We start from the raw sequence: 25016 nt of genomic DNA on the forward strand, positions 1-25016 counted from the left end.
GCTATAGAAAAAATAATGCAAAATCATGCTTTCTGGGTGTTCCAAAGACCCTTTCATAATCTGAAAATGCAAGTTTTGTTTTAATAGTTTTTTGACAATATTTTGGTCTCAAAGCAAAATGTATGAATTCAGTATAAGACTTTAGTTTATAGAGACAACATCAAAAGACCAATGTGCATGATAAAACAAAAATGGAATTCACATAGTTAAGTCTGTACCTTCTGTGGCTGCTGGTTTTTTTTTAAACTCATGATAAAGTTCATAAATTTTTTTTTATTAGATTACAAAAGGAATGCAACACTAACAGAATACAGACAAAAGACAAATAAATAAGAAACATTGATCTCGAAAAACACTTCTTGCAAGGCACTCGCAGTGAACACAAATTGATATGGAAACAAGCGTTTGGTTTTGAAATTTTATATATGAGGCATATGGCGTATCATTAGGGTCAAAAGTATATTTTGTTGCAAATGCTATATGTTCAATTGCAAATGCTATAAAAAATACTGCAAATGCTATATAATTAGTGCAAATGCTATAATAAATACTGCAAATGCTGTAATTAATATAGCAAAAGGCATTTTACCTTTATTTTTGCAAATGCTGTATCATTACGTATCAAAAGGCTCAAAAGTATATAATGGTGCATTTGCCATCATAAATGTAGCATTTGGACTTATAATTATAGCATTTGCACTCATACTTATAGCATTTGCCATTTTAAATGTAGCATTTGGACTAATAAGTATAGCATTTGCACTAATAGTTATTGCATTTGCACTATTAAATATAGCATTTGCACTATTTTCATTACCATTTGCAGTTATAGATGTAACATTTACAATAGATAAAATTATTTAAATTTTCAATTATGGAAACGCCTTATTTTTTTTTACTCGAGTCTCCGCCTATTTCTTTTAAAAATTATCTCAACCTCTTTTAATTACATGCTAGACATTATTCCTGTGAACTTCAACATGCAATGATGTGTTGCGTTTTTCTTTAACTGTTTTCAATATGGCGTATGATAATAATTTGCAAGGATTTCTGAGTGTATTTCAAAATATTGTAAATGATACAATACGTGCTATGAACAATGATGATGCTTCCTTTGATTTTATGGAAGTTGCATTGAATCGGCTGAATGCATTGTGGAGAAACTTAGGAAGAATGTGTACATCTTATCCCGAATGCAACCTTCTTACAGAGGACCTTCAAAGAATTATAACCATAATACAAGATATAAAAAGGTAAGAAAAATTTAAGACGTTACGCATGGTATTGGTGTCTGTGGCATCGTTAAGGTAACACGATACCGGATGGCATATCTCCCGATTTTCAACTTTTTGGCACACGTGTTCTTTAATCCGAGCTACATATAAAATATAGGAGTTACCATTTTTTGTTTTCTTTGTAATTTTCATAGAAAAACGTCAATTTTCCGACAAATTTACAAAGACTTTATATATATATTTATCGCTATTTTGTGCATTTTTCCTTTGATCTTTTTTTGTGATAATTTTCATATCATGCTACTCGCTTGAGATGGAAAAATTGTCGCTAGAAACTAAGGACGCCACGTGCGTTGTTAACGAAATTGACATTGAAATTGACAACGTCGTCATAGGTAAAATAGCGATAAACAGATTATCATTGGTCATCTCAAATCGATTGCTTTTCTCACTTTCGCTGTTCCAGCTCAAGCGAGAAAATCATTCTTGTTGAGATAATCAACGATAATCTATAAATATGTAGAGCCCAGGTGGTCGTGTGGTCTAGCGGGACGGCTGCAGTGCAGGTGATTTGGTGTCACGATATCACAGTAGCATGGCTTCGAATCCCGGCGAGGGAAGAACCAAAAATTTGCAAAAGCAAATTTACAGATCTAACATTGTTGGGTTGATGTTTAGACGAGTTGTATATATATGAAAATACCTTTTTTTCTGCTCACATTTTTAGATTTTCCAATGAATTATTTTTTATCTTATATATACGAAGTAAAACAAAAAACTAACATACTGAATCCATATACGTATAGGAACGTTATAGCAAGGATTTTGGTTATAGTATACAGTTTATAATGTGTCGGGATCTCAAATTCAATGGTGTTTATTTCATTTACATTTCCCCTGTCGGCTTTCGAAGATTTCCTAGTAATGCAATATAAAATTCAACTGATATTAATTTAATTTCGTGCTGCATATGAATTAACATTTATCTCGTCTGATTTTCACGTTAGAAGTAAAAGAACCAGAAATCACAAATGTAAAACCATTCAAAGGAGTAAACTAAAAGCCTAATTAATGTACAAAATAAAGTGACCGAACACAGTAACAAACGACAACCACTGACTTACAAGCTCCTGACTTGGGACAGGCACATACATACAGAATGTGGCGGGTTTAAACATGTATAAAGCGCTCAATCCTCCCCAAAGCTGAAACAGTAGTGTAGTAGTACAAAAAGAAAAGAAACCGGCCAACTAACATTAAAACAATAGACTCAAAGCATCCAACTAAAAGTATTTGCAATTACTAGAAGTTTGTTCAAAGCTAGCTGCAAGTGGTACTGAAATAAATATTGTTCCCCCAGACTGAAGCGTCTGCTATACGTTGTATCCGTACATATACATTCATATACAATAAAAGATTTTGAAAAGTCGTAGTACAAAGGTTTTGACCATCGAAATATTGCATTTGAAATAATAGTTAGGACTAGAAGATTTTCTTCTAGGACCATCAGAGAAAAATAATTTTGAGAACTTTCTGATATCTTTGCTTTATAAAAAAAAATCCACTACGGTTCCATGAAAAAAAGTGTATACACTAAGATGTCCTTTTTGATCAGTCATTTTCACAGGCACTTGTTCCCGGTAATTGTCTCAGTTTCATGTCAGCGAACAAATTCATAACCTAAAAAATGAATTTTTATTTTATTGATCTTCTGTAGAATATCTCTAGAAGAGGTCCAAATTCACTTTTTTTTATTCTTCACCAAAAGACATAATTTCTGGAGATGTGCAGAAGAGACGAACATGCCCAAGTAGTTTTGACGTCATGTTTTTTAGATAAACTTTACATTTGTTGAGAAATATCTCAACCAAAACCAGTTTTGAAACCTAAACCAAAACCAATCAAAACCAGTTTTAAACCAAAACCTTAAACTAAAACCAGTTTTGATGTAACAAATTCGCCTTAGAATAAACTGGTTGGTTCAGCGTGAATGTTATTTAAGTTCATGCATATTATCACCTGAATTTTGAACACGTTAAAATTCACGTAATTTTTTAAAATAGAATTATTCAAATAATATCTTTATTTTAAATTTTCTAAAATTTAATTAAAATCGTGATAAATACCTTAATATTTTTGCAAAATTCATGTGAAAATAACATGATTTTTTTTCGAATTACTGTCTTGAGACAGGCACATACATACATTTTATAGCTGACTACGCGGTATGGGCTTTGCTCATTGTTGAAGGCCGTACGATGACCTATAATGACCGTTAGCATAATACAATGATGACATTTAACACTTCGACAATTCACGAATCGACAAGTCACATCGATATACAAAAAGACAATTTACCAATAAAGAATTTTGAAATCTACAAGTTACAAATTGACAATTAACAAATGAAGAAGGTTGATTTTTGATACAAAGATACAAGTTACAAATCGACAATTTACGAATGAAGCATTATGAAATTGCACAGTTACAAGTAACAAACTGACAATTACCGATTAAGAATTTTGAAACTACAAAGGTGCAAGTTACAAATTGACAATTTACGAATTAAGCATTATGAATTCCACAGTAGCAAGTTACAAATTTACAATTTACGAATTAACAATTTAGAAATTATACAGTTACGAATTGACAAGTAACGAATTAAGAATTTTGACCCCGTTGGCTTTCCATAATATAAGGCATGGATATGTTATTGTTACAGATCAGCTCAATTATCTATAATAAAGGATCCTACAAATTAATGTACGATACAGTCACAGAAAATAATTATATTTATAAGTACGTCTGAGTCAGTGACGACTCTACAACAGATTTATCCATCGGATCGCCATCAATGATGGTGATTCATGTCTGTGTACATTATGTATATACAACTCGTCTAAACATCAACAATATATATTACCGCAGACTTTCATTCACAAATTTTGCATTTATACTCGATCAACCAGACTTCATCAATTTTGTTAAGTCGACTCAATTAGGACAATATGATGAAAACTAATTATTTACGCCTGTGAACATGCATCGCATGCACATGCTGACAGTAGAAATGAATCGCAGTGATACTTTTAAAACATAAATCGCCTAACAGCATACTGGTCACATCAATTTAACTTCACTAGAACAGATCCGCGAAATCGCATGTATTTAGAGCTTGGTTGAATTATGTAAACTGTTGTAGGCTGGGTTTTTTTTGTAAAAAAATTATGTCAGCAGATGATTTCTGAAACGGTATCAATCTGCATGAGTCATAAGAACTTGTATATGAACTAGTATATATATATTTGATTGGGGGCCAGCTGAAGGACGCCTCGGGGTGCTGGAATTTCTCGCTGCATTGAAGACCTGTTAATGACCTTCTGCTGTTGTTTGTTCTTTTGTTGGGTTGTTGTCTCTTTAACACATTCCCCATTTCCATTCTCAATTTTGTTTACTGCGAAAATATGTATATATAGAATGCATGCTTAAGTTTCTTGTGTATTATTTGGAGTTTAGTATGGCGTTCATTATCACTGAACTAGTATATATATTTATTTAGGGGCCAGGTGAAGAACGCCTACAGGTGCGGGAATTTCTCGCTGCATTGAAGACCTATTTGTAACCTTCTATTTCTATTCAAAATTTTATGTAAATGTCGGCATAATGAAGATTTGGAATATCACAAAATAACACAACAAATTGCAATTACAGACGGACTGTTGTATTTTTGTCCATCTGATGCGTTAAGTCTTTTCCAACTGGATTTTTATAGTTATGTTTTACTGTAATACCACTGTACCATGTTGGTTAGGATCACGCTTACATGTTTAACCCCGCTTCCTTATGTATATAAAAAAGAATATGTGGTATGAATGCCAATGAGACAACTATCCACAAAAGACCAAAATGACACAAACATTAACAACTATAGGTCACCGTATGGTCTTCAATAATGAGCAAACCCCATACCGCATAGTCAGCTATTAAAGGCCCCGATAAGACAATGTAAAACAATTCAAACAAGAAAACTAACGGCCTTATTTAAAAAAAAAAATGAACGAAAAACAAATATGTAACACATAAACAACCGACAACCACTGAATTACAGGCTCCTGACTTGGGACAGGCACACGTGACATAAATAATGTGTCGGGGTTAAACATTTTAGCGGAATCCCAACCCTCCCCCTAACCTGGGACAGAGGTATAACGGTACAACATAAGAACGAACTATAAAAATCAGTTGAAAAAGGTTTAACTCATCAGATAGACAAACAATACAAGTGGACGTGGCCGGGTATGACAAACAAACATTAAATACATATATTATGAAGTAAAAAAAATACATTGTTACCATCTCACGGTGTTTATATATCTCAACTTGTACGATTCGCTCGTGTATGTAACAATATTTTAGGTTTTAACGAAACAAATTTATGTATTACTGAAAAATTATTACACCAGGGTTTTCGATATCACAAACTAGTCAAAACAGTTACTAAATTTTATCATCGGTATAAGGACATCATTCGTAAATATAGCTCAACATGCAGACTTCTTATACGTTTAGGTATTTCACATCCATTTTTTTATGGAAATATTCTTTATAAAGCAAAAAGGTGTCAGTATTCACCTCAGAAACTAACTAAACCTTTGAATAGACTTATTAAGAAGGGATATAGTTACGATACTGTTGTTAAGTCATTAAAGATTGCATATTTTGGCGTTAATATTGAGTCACTGATAGGGTCTTTGCATCGGAACTAAACACATTTATTAAAAAAAAACAGTTGTTCGCATGACACGGGTTATGTTCTCATATATGTTATGATGGTATTATACTAAACCCCTAACGGGAAGGATTGTGCCTGATGTTCATATGATGAAATCATAATCGTTCATTCAGTTTAATTGAAGTCTGGAGCTGGCATGTCAGTTAACTGCTAGTAGTCTATTGTTATTTATGTATTATTGTCGTTTTGTTTATTTTCTGTAGTTACATCTTCTGACATCAGACTCAGACTTCTCTTGAACTGAATTTTAATGCGCGCATTGTTATGCGTTTACTTTTCTACATTGGCTAGATGTATAGGGGGAGGGTTGAGATCTCACAAGCATGTTTAACCTCGCCGCATTTTTGCGCCTGTCCCAAGTCAGGAGTCCCCCAAGTCAGGAGCCTTTGGCCTTTGTTAGTCTTGTATTATTTTAATTTTAGTTTCTTGTGTACAATTTGGAAATTAGTATGGCGTTCATTATCACTGAACTAGTATATATTTGTCTAGGGGTCAGCTGAAGGACTCCCCCGGGTGCGGGAATTTCTCGCTACATTGAAGACCTGTTGGTGGCCTTCTGTTGTTTTTTTTTTTTCTTTTTAACACATTCCCCATTTCCATTCTCAATTTTATATATCATCAAGTCAAACCACAACACCGAAAAGTTTTCGGTTTCGATATAAATAAACATTACCACTGTGTATCATCGCCACCGGAAATTGGGTACTAACGAAGCGGAGAGAAATAGAAAAAAAAGTAAACAAGTTAAGAATTCATCCAATTTAAAGCATTTCTACTCATTTGATGAGGATGCCGCTTAAGAATTGATTTTCTGATATATAATTCTTTAAATTATTAAGCCGATAAGTACAAAATTAATACAAGATTTTGTGTAATACTCCAAAACTTGCCACTTAGTACCGGAAAATTTCGAGGTCGATCGTCCTCTGTCGCTCCATTCTCAAGATATTGAACTGTTTTTCATTATTTTTCTAGACACATTTTTAGATTATTATAGTGTGGCATTATATTTACTGAAATTTGTTGTCAAAAACATGTTTTTTAAAGAATATGGACAAAAACATTGTTTGTTTGTTGTACGGCGAATTGCAGGACGTTGTACGGCGAATTGCAAAATAACAACTTTTGTGTGTACGGCGTCTTGCAATATATCATATTTTTAAGAGGAAATTAATCACTGTTTAGATAAAATCAAGTGACGATATTTTGTTGATATCAAAGCTTTACAGGCTTATAAATATACAAAATGTCTTACTTATCAAATATTATTAAATACATGCCGTTAATTCAGTTCAGAAGGCCTCTGTTGCGTACCGCTTTTCGATTTTGTACAAAAAGGTTTTTTCAACCATATTATCCTAAATACATTTATATATCTTTATACTACTAGCGACTGTTGTCTTTTTGTTTTAGTGTAAATTCAATAAAATAAACCGTCCATTCATCGTTTGTTGGTGCTAGCTTTAAAAAAACAGTGGAGATGTGGTATGATAGCAAATAAGATAACTATCCATCAGGATAAAATAAAGTATATGCTATCGTACGGCCTTCAACAACGAAAACTCCTACGAAAACTCGTACCTTATATAGCTGAGACTACTATAACAGTTATAGTAGTCTCAGCTTGTAGTCTCAGCTTGTAGTCGGCTATAAAAAGCACTGACAGAAAAATGTGGAAGGACTCAACAAGAAAACTAACGGCCTTACTTATATACAGTGTAACACTGAAACAATTTATGAAAACAACAAATAAGATAGAGATGAAGCAACGAAAATCACCGAACCACAGGATCGAAAATTCGGACAGACAAAATTAAGAATATAATTTGTTTTCATCGAAAGTAAGGAGAAAAAAATCGTGAATTGCATTTCGAATTAATTTTCTTGTCTGTTTCTTTTTGAAAATATATAATTTGTATACATCTTAAATGCTGTGAAGCAAATGGTATTTCTATCTAATGCATTTTATCTAATGCATAATTAGATGGGGGGGAGGGGTCCGTTAACATGTTAACAACACCTCGATTTTGGCAAAAACTGTTAACAACAAATTTTAAATGCTGATAAGAGTTAACAGCAACTTTAATTTACTTTTTCCAAACGAACTCAAAAGCAATGAAAAGGGGAAGTGCATATATTTTCAATGTATACAAAAGTTTGAAAACCACTGTACAAAGTCGCAGAAATGCCAAGCTCCATAAGGAATCTTATATAAAGCTGACTAATTTTCAGAAGACACACGCAAGTACCATATTTTTTTATTGACACATGGACAGACAATTGAACGGATGGAAAAACAGACGGAGTGATTGACTCCAAGAAAAAGGACTATGTCATGAATAATCGAAAATGCTTCAAAAAGCAAAAGGGAGGCTTCTTCTGGTTATGTATATTGTTGAGTAAATGTTTTATGTCAATCAGTCGTAGCAACTTGGGTTATCGTCATGACGTAGGAAAGTAAAACACACAGAATGAGTGAATACTATAGGGCGGGGCTCTTATAAATTATGGTTACATCTCAGTCAGGGTTTTTCATACGACTCATTGCTTACATGATTTTATTAAAAGGAATTACATCTCCAAGTCCTAATTAAGAACTGTGAGCTGAAATAAAAATCTCCATCTTTACATTTCTGAAGTCTTAGACTAGCAATTTGACATCAATTTGAGAACCAAGTCCTCATTTTTCGGCCTCTTCTACCAGGCCACACTGTTCAGTTATTTTACGAATTGCAAATTGAAAAGGTACTTTATTTTTCACAATTCCGTCCAGGTACTCTGGGTCAATATAACTTATCAAACATTTCATATACATCTCAATTATTTTCATCATAGGACTGACCAGGGTTTCAGCTGGATAAGAAGTGGCCTTTCCTTTTAACGTTTTGGATACATTACAAATAGAAGCCAGATATAACTACATTGGTTAGACGTATAAAGAGGGGCATGAGATATCCCTAAACATGTTTAACACTGCCGCATTTGTTGCACCTGCATGTCCGTAACCTTTGCTACATTTGTATATAGTCTTGTATTTATTTCATTTTTTAAATTTTGGTTCATTTATATGTTTCAAGAACAAACATTGAACTTCTACCCCCTTTTTGTAGTTAAATGATTGCTCACTTAGGAGACAGCTTCAGGTATATCAATACACAAGTACAAGTTTAGTTTCGCATTATAGCCATGGTGAATTTTCTAAATATGAAAGTTTTTGTACAATTGAATTGATTTTGGATATTTGGATAATAGTATATCCTTCCAAGTGGGTTTATATGAACATTTAGATTGTTTTTAGCATGTTTTATAAGCCATTTTTCAGTTTGAACGTCCATACGTTCCTATCCGTACCGCCATAGATTTAGAAATTTTGTATTGTTTTTCAACAAAGATTTGACGCTCGATCTTTTCAATTCAATTTTATGGAAAAAACAACAGAAATGCATATGATTTTTTTTTTACCTTTTGATAGATATATGTCTATGGTTTCAGGAAAGGTATCACTCTTATTGATTGAAATTTTCCTTCGGACCAAATTTTTGAGATCTTTGTGACATGTTCAACCCCCTATTTTGCAATATTTGGTATCAAATAAATGCTGGTCGTTGCCATGGTTACACAAAAAAAAAGATTATATTTCACCATTATTACTATTGGAAATCAAATTTATGGACGATTCTCTTTCCATAAATATACACATGCAAAACTCAAATAGTAAGCCTTATTTATTAGGAAGGAAGGGAAAGAGGGTGTTTAAAAATTATGAGTGTTAATTCTAAGTTTTTTGTCCTATCTGTGAATTAACACCACACCCTAGTGCATAATTTTCTCGTTGCGTTGGGTTGTTTCTTCTATATATTTGGTCGGGCTTCTGTTTATCTGACATTTTCCTCATTTCCATTCTCAATTTTATCAAGGATTTACTTACACAAAATCTTGAATTAATTTTGTTCTTATCGGCCTAATAATTTAAAGAATTATATATCAGAAAATCATTTCTTAAGCGGCACCCTCATCAAATGAGTGGAAATGCTTTAAATTGGATGAATTCTTAACTTGTTTACTTTTTTTTCTATTTCTCTCCGCTTCGTTAGTACCCAATTTCCGGTGGCGATGATACACAGTGATTACATACTAATAAAATCTCATTAGAGCTAATTTCCAAACACTTAAAGTTTAAAGGTGCGGTTGGGTTTCTTGCATTTTTGTATAATTAGTTGCCTCAGCATAATAATTAAGTTTCAGCAAGGGTTAACACAAAGCAGTCCAAAGCAAATAAACCAACCACACCAGTAAACTATAAGCATTATGGAAAATAGCTCTAATGGAACCATTTATACTGTAACATAGTGCATTCGCAAAACTATCTAGACATTTTTCTCTCTGTTTTTTGTAGAATCTATTTCGCCCTTTCAATAATGTCTGATAGTTGTCTCGTTTTCCGCGACAAACTTCATTTTGAAACTGATCATGGAGAATGAAGAAAAATTCAGTTGTAATATCGAGGATTCTTCGTCTTTCAACATTTGCGGCATCTTCGTCGGGAGTAAAGAACGCTGCAGTTATGTAAGATGAACAAATTCATATTCGCAGAAAAACTACGATAGAGATGATTTACCATTTTAACTTACGAAATATTTTTGCAGTCAGGATTCTACTTCGTCAAAATTATCTCCCCATTACGCTAGTTAATTTTCACAATCGTAAATAATTCAAAAATATTCAACTCAAACATGCCCTAACATAAAAAGGTGCACTCGACTTTCTCTTTTCGGTACAATTGTTACCCACTATTTAGAATGTTTTTTTTAGTCACACAAAAAAAAAGGCAGACACGAAAATTACATTGAATCCTTATGCAAATGGTGTTTTTATAATAGGACACTTTTTATTGAGAAGAAACTCGTCATTTTATTTGTTTCTATTAACTCTTAATTTTTTTGTTACTAAAGTAAACATTACGATAAGCATTCATCGCCTTCTCTAACAAAGAGCTTCGATTCTTTTGTTCCATTTCAACCGGGTTTCCGCCTGTGTGAAACGTCTGTTAAACCTATAGTTTATCAATCTAACGCTTCCGTAACACCTTACCGGATAGCACGAACGGACGTCTAAAGCCTCGGTCTATCCGTTATACGTCCGGTAGCATTCCGTTTCACATTCATTCAAAATACTTTTTATCCGCTAAACGTCCGTCTATAAATTTATCTTCCAACCCTCCAACGGATGTATAACGGACACGTTACGGAAACAAAACGGACGCCTATCGGACCTTCAACGGACATTTCATCCGTTGGACGTCCGTTCAAAGTTTTGAACATGCTCCAAATTTTTCATCAAACAGAACGGACATCGACTGATAAAACGTACATTCAAAGGACATGCAACGTATAAGAACATAACCGGATTGAAAAAAAGTTATCCGTTAAGCCTCGGTCAGATCTTACCGGATAGCACGAATGGACGGCTAACGGATGAAAATAAAAGTTTTGACAAAATTGTTATCCGTTGGAGTCACCAAATTAAACTGACGCGTAACGAATGCATGACGGAAAGACTTACGAGAAACGGAAACGTACCGGACAGAACAGAGGTCGAACGTACATCCAACGAACGAGTACCTCATAAAACGGACACATAACGGAAGCGTTCCGGATAAAACCGATGAACAAGATATAGGGAAAAAATAAAGGAGACAATAATAATACATGTAAATCGCATTAATATTCAAAATGTTTCTGTGTAACTGATTTTGATTTGTTCTTCAAAACACAGCCCAAGGGCAGTGTCTGGCCTGAATAAGAGCTGCTTGGTGGTGAAGACGTGCCCTTACTCTAAGATCAATTATGAATAATAAGAATTCATGAACATTAAGAAATCTAATTGGCATTTCTGACGCGACATTTTCAAATGGCATTTATCCGTTTTAGATCCGTTATACGTCCGGTAGAAGTCCGTTTCACATTCATTCAACATCCGTTAGAAGTCCGTTGGTGAATTTATCTGTCAGACCTCCAACGGATGTATAACGGACACGTGATGGATACAAAACAGAAACGAAACGGACGAGTACCATACAAAACGGACGCCTACCACACGTTCAGTGGACGTCCGTTCAAAGTTTTGAACATTCTCAAAATTTCCACTGGACGGAACGGACGCCGACGGATGCGTAAGCTACAACGAACATACAACGGATATAGACGGACGTTTAATGGATAAGAACGGACGTCTAACCGACATGATTGAAAACAATGTTATTCGTTAGGCATCCGTTTGAGCTGTCCGTTTAGGTGTGGCCGAGGCTTAAGGCATCAGTTCGAGCTGTCCGGTAAGGAGTGGCCGCGACTTTATTGAATTAAATCCTAGAAGTGTTCTTGTTCTGATATATCACGCATCATATCAGAACTAGAGCAATTCAAGGATTTTATTTTAATTAGATTGACAATTTATTTACGATTGACGTTCAACGACACGTATACTTACGAAGGCTTTGTGAAACGGTGCACTGAATCGTCGAAGTTGATTTGACCTTTTTCTTCTTCTTTTCAGTTCCAGAACAGAACATATTGGTCTAAGGCTGTCACAGGTTGGGGGTATTGGACGCCCTAGATATCATATTTCACGTGAACAGTTGACATTTTTAGTTGAAATGGGATTTTCTAGAAAATGCATGGCAGATCTCCTCCATGTATCAGTATCCAGCGTAAAGCGTCGTTTGAGGTAAATATCAAATTAAACTATGAACAATTAGTATAAATCTGACAATAAAACTATGCTTTAAAGTTAAGTCCAATTGCGCTTTGCACAGCCACTACTGTTCTGAGTTTGAGAATTCACAATTGGAACATTGATAGATAGTTGACATTGGAATAGTCGTTAATTTGAATGTGAAGTTGATCTATAGATAAGATGCAGATACTTAACCATATGTTTTGTAATGAATCTTAAACAATAAGAGTGGATACACTTAAAAATGACTCGCATGCTAGTGTTGATAATTGAATATTTAAGAATTGAATGCTTCTTTTTGTAACTTTATTTGGAGTGTAAAACCGTTGACCGAAATAAATTTTGTTTTCCGCACTTTATTCTAAATATGTGCGTAAATATGTGCGCGAGGTCAACGTTTTTACAACTATGTGAAGTTGCAAAAGGAAGCATTCAGTAGTCATAATTACATGTTTAGCTAGGATAATGAAAACACGATTTTTATCAATTTTTTATGTAATTTACCTGTGCACTTTACTGTGGGACCTCGTGTCATCACGAATGATAAATTTTACCGTGTATTGCAATTGACTAATGAGTAACGCGAGATTGCAGTGTAGCCTATCAGAAAACCGTAAAAAATGAAACATCTATACTACTAAACGAGAAGACCTCATTTTGGGTGTCGCTTCTCTTCTTTCCACAATAATCATCATGCCTCTGTGTCCTATGGGTACAGTGCATAATCGCATTTGTCATCTATTCATATGATTATTCAGATTGAGTTATTTTGAGTGAAAAACGAGAAAAAAGACGTCCGGATATGTTTCCGTCATTGGGCGAAATTTTAAGTCAGATTAAGACTTCCGGTTTGCGTTTTTCTGTATTCTATGAACATATATTGATACTACGAATACAGTGTATTTTCTGTCTTATATCCGTCATTGGACGAAATTTAAATCAGATTAGACCTCCGGTTTGCGTTTTTCTTTTTACTTTGAAACAAATACATATACTACGAATAAAGTTTTTTTTTCTGTCTGATATCATTTTCAAGTTTACTATCCACGGCAGTCACAGGGTTTATTTGATAGAGAGGGTCTGAATAATATATCAATGAACGCTGTGGATCAATTATTAAACTGAGAATCGACTGTAAAAAAGAAAATACACTTTCGGGACGTCTGGAACGGGTGTTTTTAAGATCGAAATTTCAGGATTGACCATTTCGGGATCCGGATTTCTTTTTTCGAATTTCGGGATGTCGAGATATTTAATTTGTATAATAAATTCAGAACCTCGGGATTTCATATTTTCAAGCCTGGGATATTGGGATCAGGGTCCCTCCGCAGTGGCGGATCCAGAAATTTTCATACGCAGGGGCCCGTTGACTGCCTAAGAGGGGCCCGCTCCGGTCATGCTTCTGTGATTCCCTATATTAGCAACAAATTATTTTCCAGAAAAGGGGGGGGCCGGGCCCCCTTAATCCGCCTCTGCCCCGATCCCCCTTTAATGAATGTTCATAATATACAGATAAGCGATAAAATTATTCATGTGTCATTAAAATTAATAGAGAACAAACAAAAAAATGGTATGAATGCCAATGAGACAGCTCTCCACAAGAGACCAATATGACACCGAAATTAACCGTTGATTTAAAGGTCACCTTACGGCCTTCAACAATAAGCAAAAGCCGATACTGCAAAGTCTGATATAAAAGGCCCCGAAATGACAATGTAAAACAATTCAAATGAGAAAACTAACAGCCTTATTTATGTACAAAAAATGAACGAAAAACAAATATCACTAAACCACTGAATTACAGGCTCCTGACTGGAATGTTCATAATACATGTACACTAAATGTATTTCATTATGAAATTAATCGAAAACAAAAAATGGGAATTTTGGAAATAAAGGAGGAGGGTTAAAAAAAAACATTTTCCTGTCCCCAAGTACCTATGACTTTTGATACTTTTCCTGAAATTCTCAAGTCATTAAATCTTTTACATAATTCTTCCTACAACACTTTACATCCTTTCAAATACGCTCTGAATGCCCGAGATTTCGCGGGTGTGTTCTTGTACATCTAAAATTTGAAGATTTGGACAAATAAATAGACCGATTTTGTACTGGGATTGTACAATCCAAGATGATGTTATACCATGCATCTAACTTAAACCATGACACCTCTCGCAAACTATGCGACCTCTCGCAAACTATGCGAAGCAATTTTTCAATCTTTCATAGTTGTAATTTTTAAAATTGTATGAGATTATATTAGCCAAATAAGACCTTCTATTTTAGATGTGGGTAAAACGAATAAATATTTTTCAGGGACTACAGAATACTTCTGAGAAGGCGTTATGCTGACATAACTGATGTTGATTTAGATGACCGTGTTAGGAGAATAACACAGAACAACCGATCTCTAGGTCAAAGAATGGTACAAGGTTTTCTGCAAACAGAAGGCGTCAATTTGCCAAGGCGACGCATTGCTGAAAGCCTGATAAGAGTTGACGAGGCTGGTGTGGCGATAAGGTGGTGCCGAACAATCAGGAGGAGGTCCTATCAAGTTTCCGGTCCTAACGCGTTGTGGCATGTGGATGGGAATCACAAATTAATAAGGTAAAACAACTGGAAAGTATTTAAGGCGTTTTGGGAGAGATCCGTTTGCGCCAAAAATGCTTCTTTTTGCGCCACACCTATTTTCTATAATGCTACGTTTGTCCAACCTATTTCAAACTACATGGTATTATTTGCGCCAAAAATAAAACATACGACTGCGCCAATTAGAAGAAAAATTACTTCCCTCCTTTATTCGGTCAATGTTTCCTTTTCTGAAATCTACTTTCTTCTTATTGCTACTGCATGGGTGCTTTCCAAATTAATGCACGAAGAAGCTTGAAACTTCACTTTTTTGTCCAAACAGACTAACATTGAAGGAACTTAATGGTAAAATACCTCCGAACATATGATACTTTTTTAGCAAACAAGAATGTGTCCCACGTACACGGAAGCCCCACCCGCACTATCATTATCTATATTTCTTGGACCGTGAAATTGGCATTAAAATTAGAAAGACAAGATCATTGGGAATATGTGTACTAAGTTTGAAGTTAATTGGACTTTAACAGTTTATTAAAAACTACCTTGCTCAAAACTTTAACCGGAAGTGGGACGAACAGACGTACGAACAGGCGAACAGACGAACGAACAGACCCACAGACCAGAAAACATAATGTCCCTCTACTATCGTAGGTTGGGCATAAAAATATGAATAACAAAAATGTGCCCCCAGTACACGGATGCCCCATCCGCACTGTCATTTTCTATGTTCAGTGGACCGTGAAAATGGGGGGAAATCTCTAATTTAATGCCAAATTAGAAAGATCATACCATAGAGAACATGTGTATTAAGTTTCATGTTGATTGGACATCAACTTCATCAAAAACTACCTCGACCAAAAACTTTAACCTGAAGCGGGACGACCGGACGAACAAGACGGACGGACGCACAGACCAGAAAACATAATGCCCATAAATGGGACATAAAAGTTAATCATTAAGGTGGTACCTAGTGAAAATTAAGCGGGATAAATTTATCTTAGAAGTGTTGGGTACCACCTTAATATTTATTATAGATATGTGTACAGGTAAATTGGAGCAAATGAGTTCCGAATATTAGCGCAATTGGTACATATGAAAAACAAAATTTGGCGCAAATGATACCCCTGCTAAACAGTAAAACAGTAATTTGCACAAAAGGACTGCAGCCACAGTATTGGTCTCATAATGAAATTTTGATGAAAATTTGCATGTAATCTGCATATGCCACTTTTTGTGTAAATTAATGCCGAAATTTCAGATATTTACTTAATGTTGACGTATTTTTTCTTTCGACAGAATTACATAACTTTGTTGTTTAAAAAGAAAAAGCACAAGCTGGTTTTTTTTTTTAATTATTTGTAAATTCTGTTTTATATATAAATGTCATATAAATTTGTGTATTTTATTCTTACAAATAACTCATATTTATCAAATGTTTATGAATGAGGACTCTCCGGAAGATTAGTTTTAACTGATGGGATCATCCTCTTGAAATAAAGAATATTTATTTATTTTATTTATTAAATGAAATTACTGTCCTGAAGCTAGAAACTTTTTTTGCTTTCTTCCTTTTTCATGTTGCTAATTCCTAAACATTCGGGACAATAAACCTTCAAATTCAATCCAAAACTTCTGTTTGTTGTATTGCACATTGTTTTTACAAAGATCGTATCATAGGAAAAATGTGTACCAAGTTTGAATCTTTTTTTAAAAACGATATATAGCCCGAAACGGACAGAAACACGAACGCACTGATGGATGGGCGAACGTTTTACCTACCTAAATCAAAATCTGTTACCTGAAGCGGGACGCACAGACCAGAAAACATAATGCATTTATGGGACATTATAAATGTGTTTATTGTTAAGTTGTTTTTTTAATGTAATGGTAAAATAAAAATTGAAGTATGAACTGATACATGTCCGTTATGGAAGTTAACATGTGAAAACAAATTATGGTTACATTAAACATGTACTTATTTTTCAGATGGGGCATGGTTATTCATGGAGGGATAGATGGGTTCAGCAGAATGGTTACCTTCATGAATCTTGCCCTCGACAATAAGGCAGCAACTGCCTTAGAGCCTTTTGTGCGAGGTTGTCAGGAATTCGGAGTTCCATCCCGAGTCCGAACAGACCATGGTAGGGAGAATTTGGACATAGCCACGTTTATGCTCACACATAGAGGAGCAAATAGGGGATCTATCATCACTGGACGCAGCGTCCACAACCAAAGAATAGAGCGGTTGTGGCGCGACTTATTCCAGTCATGTACAAACGTATTTTACCAGCTATTTTACTTCTTGGAAAAACACCATATCCTCGACGAAACAAACGAGTTTCATTTATGGTGCCTACACTATGTGTTCGTACCGCGAATCAGGGCAGCACTCCGGGTATTCAAAGAAGGTTGGAATAACCATAGGTTAACATCAGCAGGAGGAAAATCCCCAAAGCAGCTATTTGTAATGGGAGTATTGAGCCAAGCAGGACAGGGTCATCGTGGGATTGATGACCTTTTCCACCATGACGAAGAGATCACGGACATTGAAATAGAAAACTATGGAATTGACTGGGCAGGTCCTGTGCCTGAAATTAATAACGATACGGTTTCGGTCCCAAGGATTAGTTGCCCTATCAATGATGCCAACTTTGCACAGTTGAGACGAGAAATCAATCCTTTGGAAGAACCAAACGGACTTGGTATAGATATATTTTTGCGTACACTTGCGTTTTGTTCAGTTAGATTGTTAAATTAAATACAATATACTCACTTTCTTAAATCTTAGCGGAATCGATACAGTTTTGTTTTCCTTTATCCTTTTTATGATTTTGAAGTATATTGAAGATCGTAAAATATCTTTTTTATAGTTGTGAAAAATGTTTTATTGCTAAAAAATGCATAGTTCTTTTTATATCAAAACTTGAGTGGTTTTTAATTCCAGTGTTAAATTTTTATTTGTACAAAATAAAGTTCGACCAAGTTAATTTCTTCCTTAAATTTCAAATCAGATTGAAATTTTCAAGACAAGAAGAAAATAGGAATTTCACTTAATTTTGAAATGGACGACCTTTTTTCATATCTTAAAAATATTTGAAGTTCTGTGACACACGTCACCGAATGTTCATTGTTGAGTTATTGTGTAACACCTCTAATTCGTGCCCGGACAGAAAGCAGAAAATAGATACACTGGTTATATAGCAGTTTTACAACACCAATTTTGATCAATGAGAAGCTTAATATTCCCTTTACAACAAAACGTAATTATAACGTTTAGCTGACTTTACAGAATTATCTCCCTGTAGTGTTAGGTACCACCTTAGTTCAGTTCTCCTCATAAATTTTACTTTCAGAATATTTAGAATATTTAGGCATTTTTTGTATCAAATGAAAGCTGAATTGACTGGTACTGATTGTAAATAACTTGTTTGATTTATAATTTTGAATATAAAAAAAAAACTGACCAAATTTTTAAAAGAGGGTTCATTTTGCCTGTTCGTCAAATCTTAAGTACCTGTTTTTGTCCATCTGATGTTCCGGGAACCAGTTCTTTTTTATATGCCATATGCAAAACTGAAAACAATACTGTCGTGCCTGCTGAAACATGCGTAATTTTACAAAGAAAGCAATAGGTCCATGAATAAGAAGTGTGCTTCATTTTTTAAATCGTCTTGAATATGCATGAAATATTTGTCACTAGACGTTAAGCAAACAACAATCAATCAATCAATCCTTCTTTAAAAGTATCTTCCTTTAGGAAGTTCTCTACTCACTTTCATAACAACAAGCTTTTCATACCACTAGTATACATTGTATATATTTATAGGGGTTTAATGAGAGAAAATAAAATATAGGTCGTGTGCTTGTTTTCGAAATATATGCCATTGAAATTTTTGGGTGAAATGTTATCTCTTGATTTTTCAAATCTTCAATATTGACAAGTTTAAGTCCTCAAAAACTATTAAAAAATAACTAAGATTTTAAGACCTTTACAGGTGGCTTACATGGGGTTAGTTGGCATTTTTTAAGGCGTTCACGTGGATAAACCAACAGGATTCCGAATATGTGACAAAAATTCTAAAAGATTATGAGCGAACATTTTTTAACTTTATCGATTTCCTAAGGAGTTAAGCTTGTTAGATTTGAGTGAAAAGATGCACATGTACATATATAATTATTGAACCTTTGTGCATTTAAGCGTTTCATTATCTATATATTATATTGTTATATTTGTGTATTAGTTATTTTTTTTAAATGTCTTTAATGATTTTTTGAAATAATCGATTACAAATCTACTTTCAACATAGAACTATGAAATGTTATTTCGTTTTTAAATATTAAAAAAAAAAGTCTGAAATATTTTTCTTTTAATCCGGAAATATATCTGATATCTATTTTTTAAATTTGAAAGAAATTAAATACATTCTTTTAGATAATCATGATACATTCTCTTCAGAAACTTTTGAACATAAAGCTCAAAACTTAAGTAAATGGTAAGTAAACTTAAAAATCAATCTATAAAATAACTTCAAAAAGAACATAGTGTTTGTATAATTTGTAAAATTATATTTGACGCACTTCTCCCTATTGTCAAATCAGATGTGCATGTTCCTCATTGTATATTATGTAATGTCTGCTTAAAAACCTGTCAGGAATTCTTTTTACATCAAGTTTAATTGCATTGGGGTCAAACCTTGATTCTACGAATAATAGAATAACAATTTACAAGACTAGAAATGTTGGAATACGAATGCATTAAATTCTTTAAAAATACGATTTCTTTGTAAACTGTAAACCGTAGAAATGTTGGAATAATTAAGGATTTTTTTTGTTATCAACTTGAAGAGCAAACAAATAAACTGATGTTCATGTGAAATCTTTTTTTGCTTGTATTCATTTTCAAGGTGTCAAATAAAGGAAAATTAATAGTTACAAAACAAGTCAGCCATTTATATAAAGGTACGATATGATGGATTTTTTAGTCTTTACTTAATGCATGGCTATTAATTATTTTGAATTTAGTGAACTATAAAAATATTTTTTGACTCTTCACATTGAAAAATCTATCAAAAATAAGTCTCAAAGAACTGTTTGGATTATTAACAATATCAACGAACACACATGCTAGCGTGTGAATACACAATGTCAGAGTGGGCATTATAAAAATTGACTACATTGAAAATAAAACTAAAATCCTTATAACTAATCAGAAAACAGTAAATACACCAAATTTATTTATAACCAATTTACGACAGACAATAAATGACAGCCGACCGTGCAAGGGCTGTATAGCCAATCAAGGTAGTTCAAAACTTCCATTTGTTGTAATAAATGACAAAATGTTCTATGTGTTAAATGTAAATTGGTGATTTGTACTACTTGTTTTATGTATTATATTGCTGTATGTATCAGAGAAGATTATCATTAGTCTTGCTAACTGTTATATTCTCTCAAAATAAAAATAAATCCTTTCAATTATACTTTTACATGTTTTGTGTTATCATGGATTTATAATGCAAATATGCCTTTCCATTTTCACTCTACTATGTATATTTTTTTTTACGGCAAAAAAACAACAAGGAAAAACAACTTACTACAATCAATGGGACATTACATGTACAAGAAAATACAAACAAAACAAGATAAGGCAATGTATGACAACGTAGGCACACGTATGGTACTGCAAGAGAATACGCATTAACAATACCATAATTACCCATTTGCAAGCCAGACAAACAATATATAAATGAGCGATATCTTCAATACAATAGAATTTCAACATAAAAAAAATGTTTAAATTTTTGCATCAAATTGCAACATAAATAACAATTTATATCAATACGTATGGCATGTGGCAAACAACCTCATCTACGTGAACATGAGTTCGTTAGAACTTGCAAATTACAGTGTGACAATAGACCTGTAAATTCTATTTTGGAAGGATTTTATGTGAAATACTTGCATATTTTCTTTTCTCTTAATAGATATAGGAAGATGTGGTGTGAATGCCAATGAGACAACTCTCCATCCAAACAAAAACTTATAAAAATAAACCATTATATGTCAATTTACGGCCTTCAACACGGAGCATTTGCATGCTCACACCGAACAATAAGATATAAAGAGCCCCAAAATTACTAGTGACTATGTTAACCCATTTAAACTGGAAAACCAACAATATAATCTTTATAAAAAACGAGAAACGAATAACACGTATACATTACACAAACAGACGACAACTGCTGCACATCAGATTCCTAACTTAGGACAGGTGCAAAAATTTGCAGCGGGATTAAACGTTTTAGTGGAACCAAACCTTTCCCTTTTTCTAAAACAATAGTTTAACATCCCAACATAGAAAAACACACGATAAAAAATATATCCCATCTTTTTTGTTCGTTGGTACATGTAAAACAAATCATGATATTTCTCAACAATTGTATTTATAATCATATCTGGCGTATGCTACTCCCTTGGTGTATCTTCCAGAGAACAACTGCAATAGTGACGGTAACAACAATTTACTTTGGAGAAGTTTTCATATTGGTAATCATACATATTTACCTTATTTTTGTAAATTACATACGTTTGTATCTTTGTGCGTGTGTTTACAATTATCATGCAATTGTTACGAATAGTGTGGTTTATCTAGAAAAAAAAATCTACAAAATTTACCCTTAAATCAGACAAAAGTCATCTCGGCTTATATTAGATTGAAACAAAGTGGTATGATTGGCAGTTCTAAGACTACTTCATATAGTTATATATTACATTTTATCAATAAAAGCAGGATTCAATTTCAAATTATTTTCAATGAAATAACCCACTTCCCAACATTGCAACTTAGCAAACATATATCAAATTTTTTCCAAGTTCAAAGGCTCGTTTCTTAGATATGATTATCTTCCTCGTACCCAGAAAAATACAGGTGCTTAACATCATACCCCTACCGATATTAAAGAAATCTGACAAGAAATAGAGGTGGTACCCTAGCGTACACCTTTGATTTTTGGCTAAGTCCCATCCAGAAAAATACAGGCGCTATACATTATACCCCTCTAACTGCCGATATCAAAGAAATCTGACAAGAAATGAAGGCGGTACCAAGGCGACTAGCACACACCTATGATTTTTAGCTAAGTCCCCATCCAAAAATACAATGATAACTTCAATGGATGTTTATGAAAATAAAATCCACCCAAGCTTTTTCCGACAAATCAAAGCGCTGTAAGCACTGTAGGCAGTTTACCAGATATAATTTTATTACTACCACTGGGTTGATGCCTCTGCTGGTGGACTATTGGTCCACGAGGGTATCTCCCTCATGCAAAGCTCTGATTCCTTTCACGAATTTGGCTATACTTTTTGGACCTTTTGGATTATAGCTCTTCATCTTATATATAAGCTTTGGATTTCAAATATTTTGGCCACGAGCATCACTGAAGAGACATGTATTGTCGAAATGCGCATCTGGTGCAAGAAATTTGGTACCGTTCATTTTATTACTACCACTGGGTCGATGCCTCTGCTGGTGGACTATTAGTCCCCGAGGGTATCACCAGCCCAGTAGCCAGTACTTCGGTCCTGGCATGAAAATACGGATTTGTTTGTGTTATTTAAATTTGCTGTTACAAAATATTAGAAATTATTATAAATTAAGGAATGTTTCTCCCTCATGCAAAGATCTGATTCCTTTCACGGATTTGGCTTTACTTTTTGGACCTTTTGAATTATAGCTCTCCATCTTATATATAAGCTTTGGATTTCAAATATTTTGGCCACGAGCATCACTGAAGAGACATGTATTGTCGAAATGCGCATTTGGTGCAAGAAAATTGGTACCGTTCATTTTATTACCAAAAACCAAGGCAAACATAATTATGAAAACTGTGGTAATGTTGCTTCAACTTTTTTTTAAAGATTTAAAAGAACAAACATTAAACATTCATATATAATTGTACATTTATATTAATTTAATGAATTAATCATTAAGGCAAATAATTCATATTTATCAAGGTTTTCAATAGCACCGCACATGACCACAAATGGTCATGAGTCTTTCATGAGTCAGAAGTGGTACAAATTTGCAATGATTGCAGTTCTTCTAGTTGATCGTAATTGTTCGTATTCGTTGACTGTTAGTAGTTCAAGTTGACTTTAGTATGAGCTTGTAAAAGTATGAATGGACTTGTTTCCCTGGAAAGAAAACTGAGTTTGTGTTGTACAGTACAAAAGTTATGAGACACACATCAGACAAATGTTTACTACTAAAGGGATCAATGGTGATGTCTGACTGACCTGTCCATAGTAAATGTAAATGACTCCCAACTTCATCCCAAGTCCATGATGTCTACGTTTGGAATAAAATGACAGGCGTTAAGGTCTAGCAAAGTGATACCCATATGTGTCGCCTATGAGATTGACCTTGTATGTCATTCAATCTTTTTTAAAATGACAAACAGGAATGAATATGGTTTAGGCGTTGGTATCTCAATCTTTAACCAGTTCTCAAAACACACACAAGAGGGTGTGGGGTGACCCTAGGGACTACCCCTATTTTTCCTTTGATTTTTATATTATCCCATACATGAATATATATATGGTTTATGGGTGGGGATCTCGACCATTATCAAGTTTTCAAACAGGAGGGGGTGGGGGACCCCAGTGACTTCCTCTATATTTCATTTGATATGTTATATTATCCAATCATTTAATAACATGAATATATATGGTTGAGGGGTGGGAATCTCATCTGTGTCTATTTAATCAAACAGGAGTGGGTAGGGTGACCCTAAGTAATCTCCCTATATTTCATTGATTAGTTCTCATACATGAATATATGGTTTAATTTAAAGGTGGGGATCTCGACTGTTTCCAATTTCTCAAACAGGAGGGGTGGGGTGACTGCAGGGACTCCCCCTATATTTCATTTAATTTGTTATATAGTCTTATACATGAGTATATATGGTTAAGGGGTGATGATCTCAATTTTTTCCAAGTTCTTAAACCGGAGGTCGTACAGTGACCATAGGGACCCCCTTATAGTTCATTTTATTTGTAACATTGTCCCATACATAAATATATATTGTTTAAGATTGTGGATCTTGACCGTTTCTCAAACGAAAAGGGGTAGAGTGTCCCCACGAACTCCACCTATATTTCATATGATTTGTTATATTGTCCAATACATGAATATATATGGTTTAGGGGTGGGGATCTTACCCTTACCAAGTTCTCAAACAGGAGGGGTGGGATGACCCCCAGTGAATCCCCCTATATTTCATTTGATTAGTTATTTTGTCGCATACATGAATAATGAGGATCTTGAATGTTTCCAAGTTCTCAAACAGGAGGGTTTACAGTGACCCTAGAGACCCCCAAATTATTCCTTTGATTTGTTATATTGTCCCATACATAAATATATATGGTTTAAGATTGGGGATCTCAACCATTTTCAAGTTCTCAAACCGGAAGGGGAAGAGTGGCCCGACGAACTCCACCTATATTTCATTTGATTATATATATATTGTCCCATACATGAATAGATATGATTTAGGGGTGGGGATCTCAACTGTTTCCAAGTTCTAAAATATGAGGGGGTGGGTGACCCTAGGGACTTCCCTTATATTTCATTTTATTAGTTATTTAGTCTTATACATGAATGTATTA

At 34.1% G+C, this 25016-nt stretch overlaps 1 protein-coding gene across 1 annotated transcript; it reads left to right on the top strand.

The window, feature by feature from the left end:
- Positions 1-1020: 1020 nt before the first annotated feature.
- On the top strand, positions 1021-20873 carry LOC139522687 (uncharacterized). The gene is made up of 4 exons (XM_071316155.1): positions 1021-1253; positions 12580-12750; positions 15075-15365; positions 17334-20873. Exons 1-4 carry the CDS (start codon positions 1021-1023, stop codon positions 18103-18105), a joined length of 1467 nt encoding a protein of 488 aa, XP_071172256.1. The 3' UTR covers positions 18106-20873.
- The last annotated feature ends 4143 nt before the right edge of the window (positions 20874-25016 follow it).

The sequence above is a fragment of the Mytilus edulis genome, chromosome 5, assembly GCF_963676685.1.
Source record: "Mytilus edulis chromosome 5, xbMytEdul2.2, whole genome shotgun sequence".
NCBI lineage: Eukaryota > Metazoa > Mollusca > Bivalvia > Mytilida > Mytilidae > Mytilus > Mytilus edulis.

Coding starts and splice junctions, on each gene's coding strand:
- LOC139522687 (XM_071316155.1), top strand. CDS start 1,021: ATGGCGTATGATAATAATTTGCAAGGATTTCTGAGTGTATTTCAAAAT. Junction 12,751..15,074: donor AGCGTAAAGCGTCGTTTGAG/GTAAATATCAAA, acceptor AATATTTTTCAG/GGACTACAGAATACTTCTGA. Junction 15,366..17,333: donor GGGAATCACAAATTAATAAG/GTAAAACAACTG, acceptor CTTATTTTTCAG/ATGGGGCATGGTTATTCATG.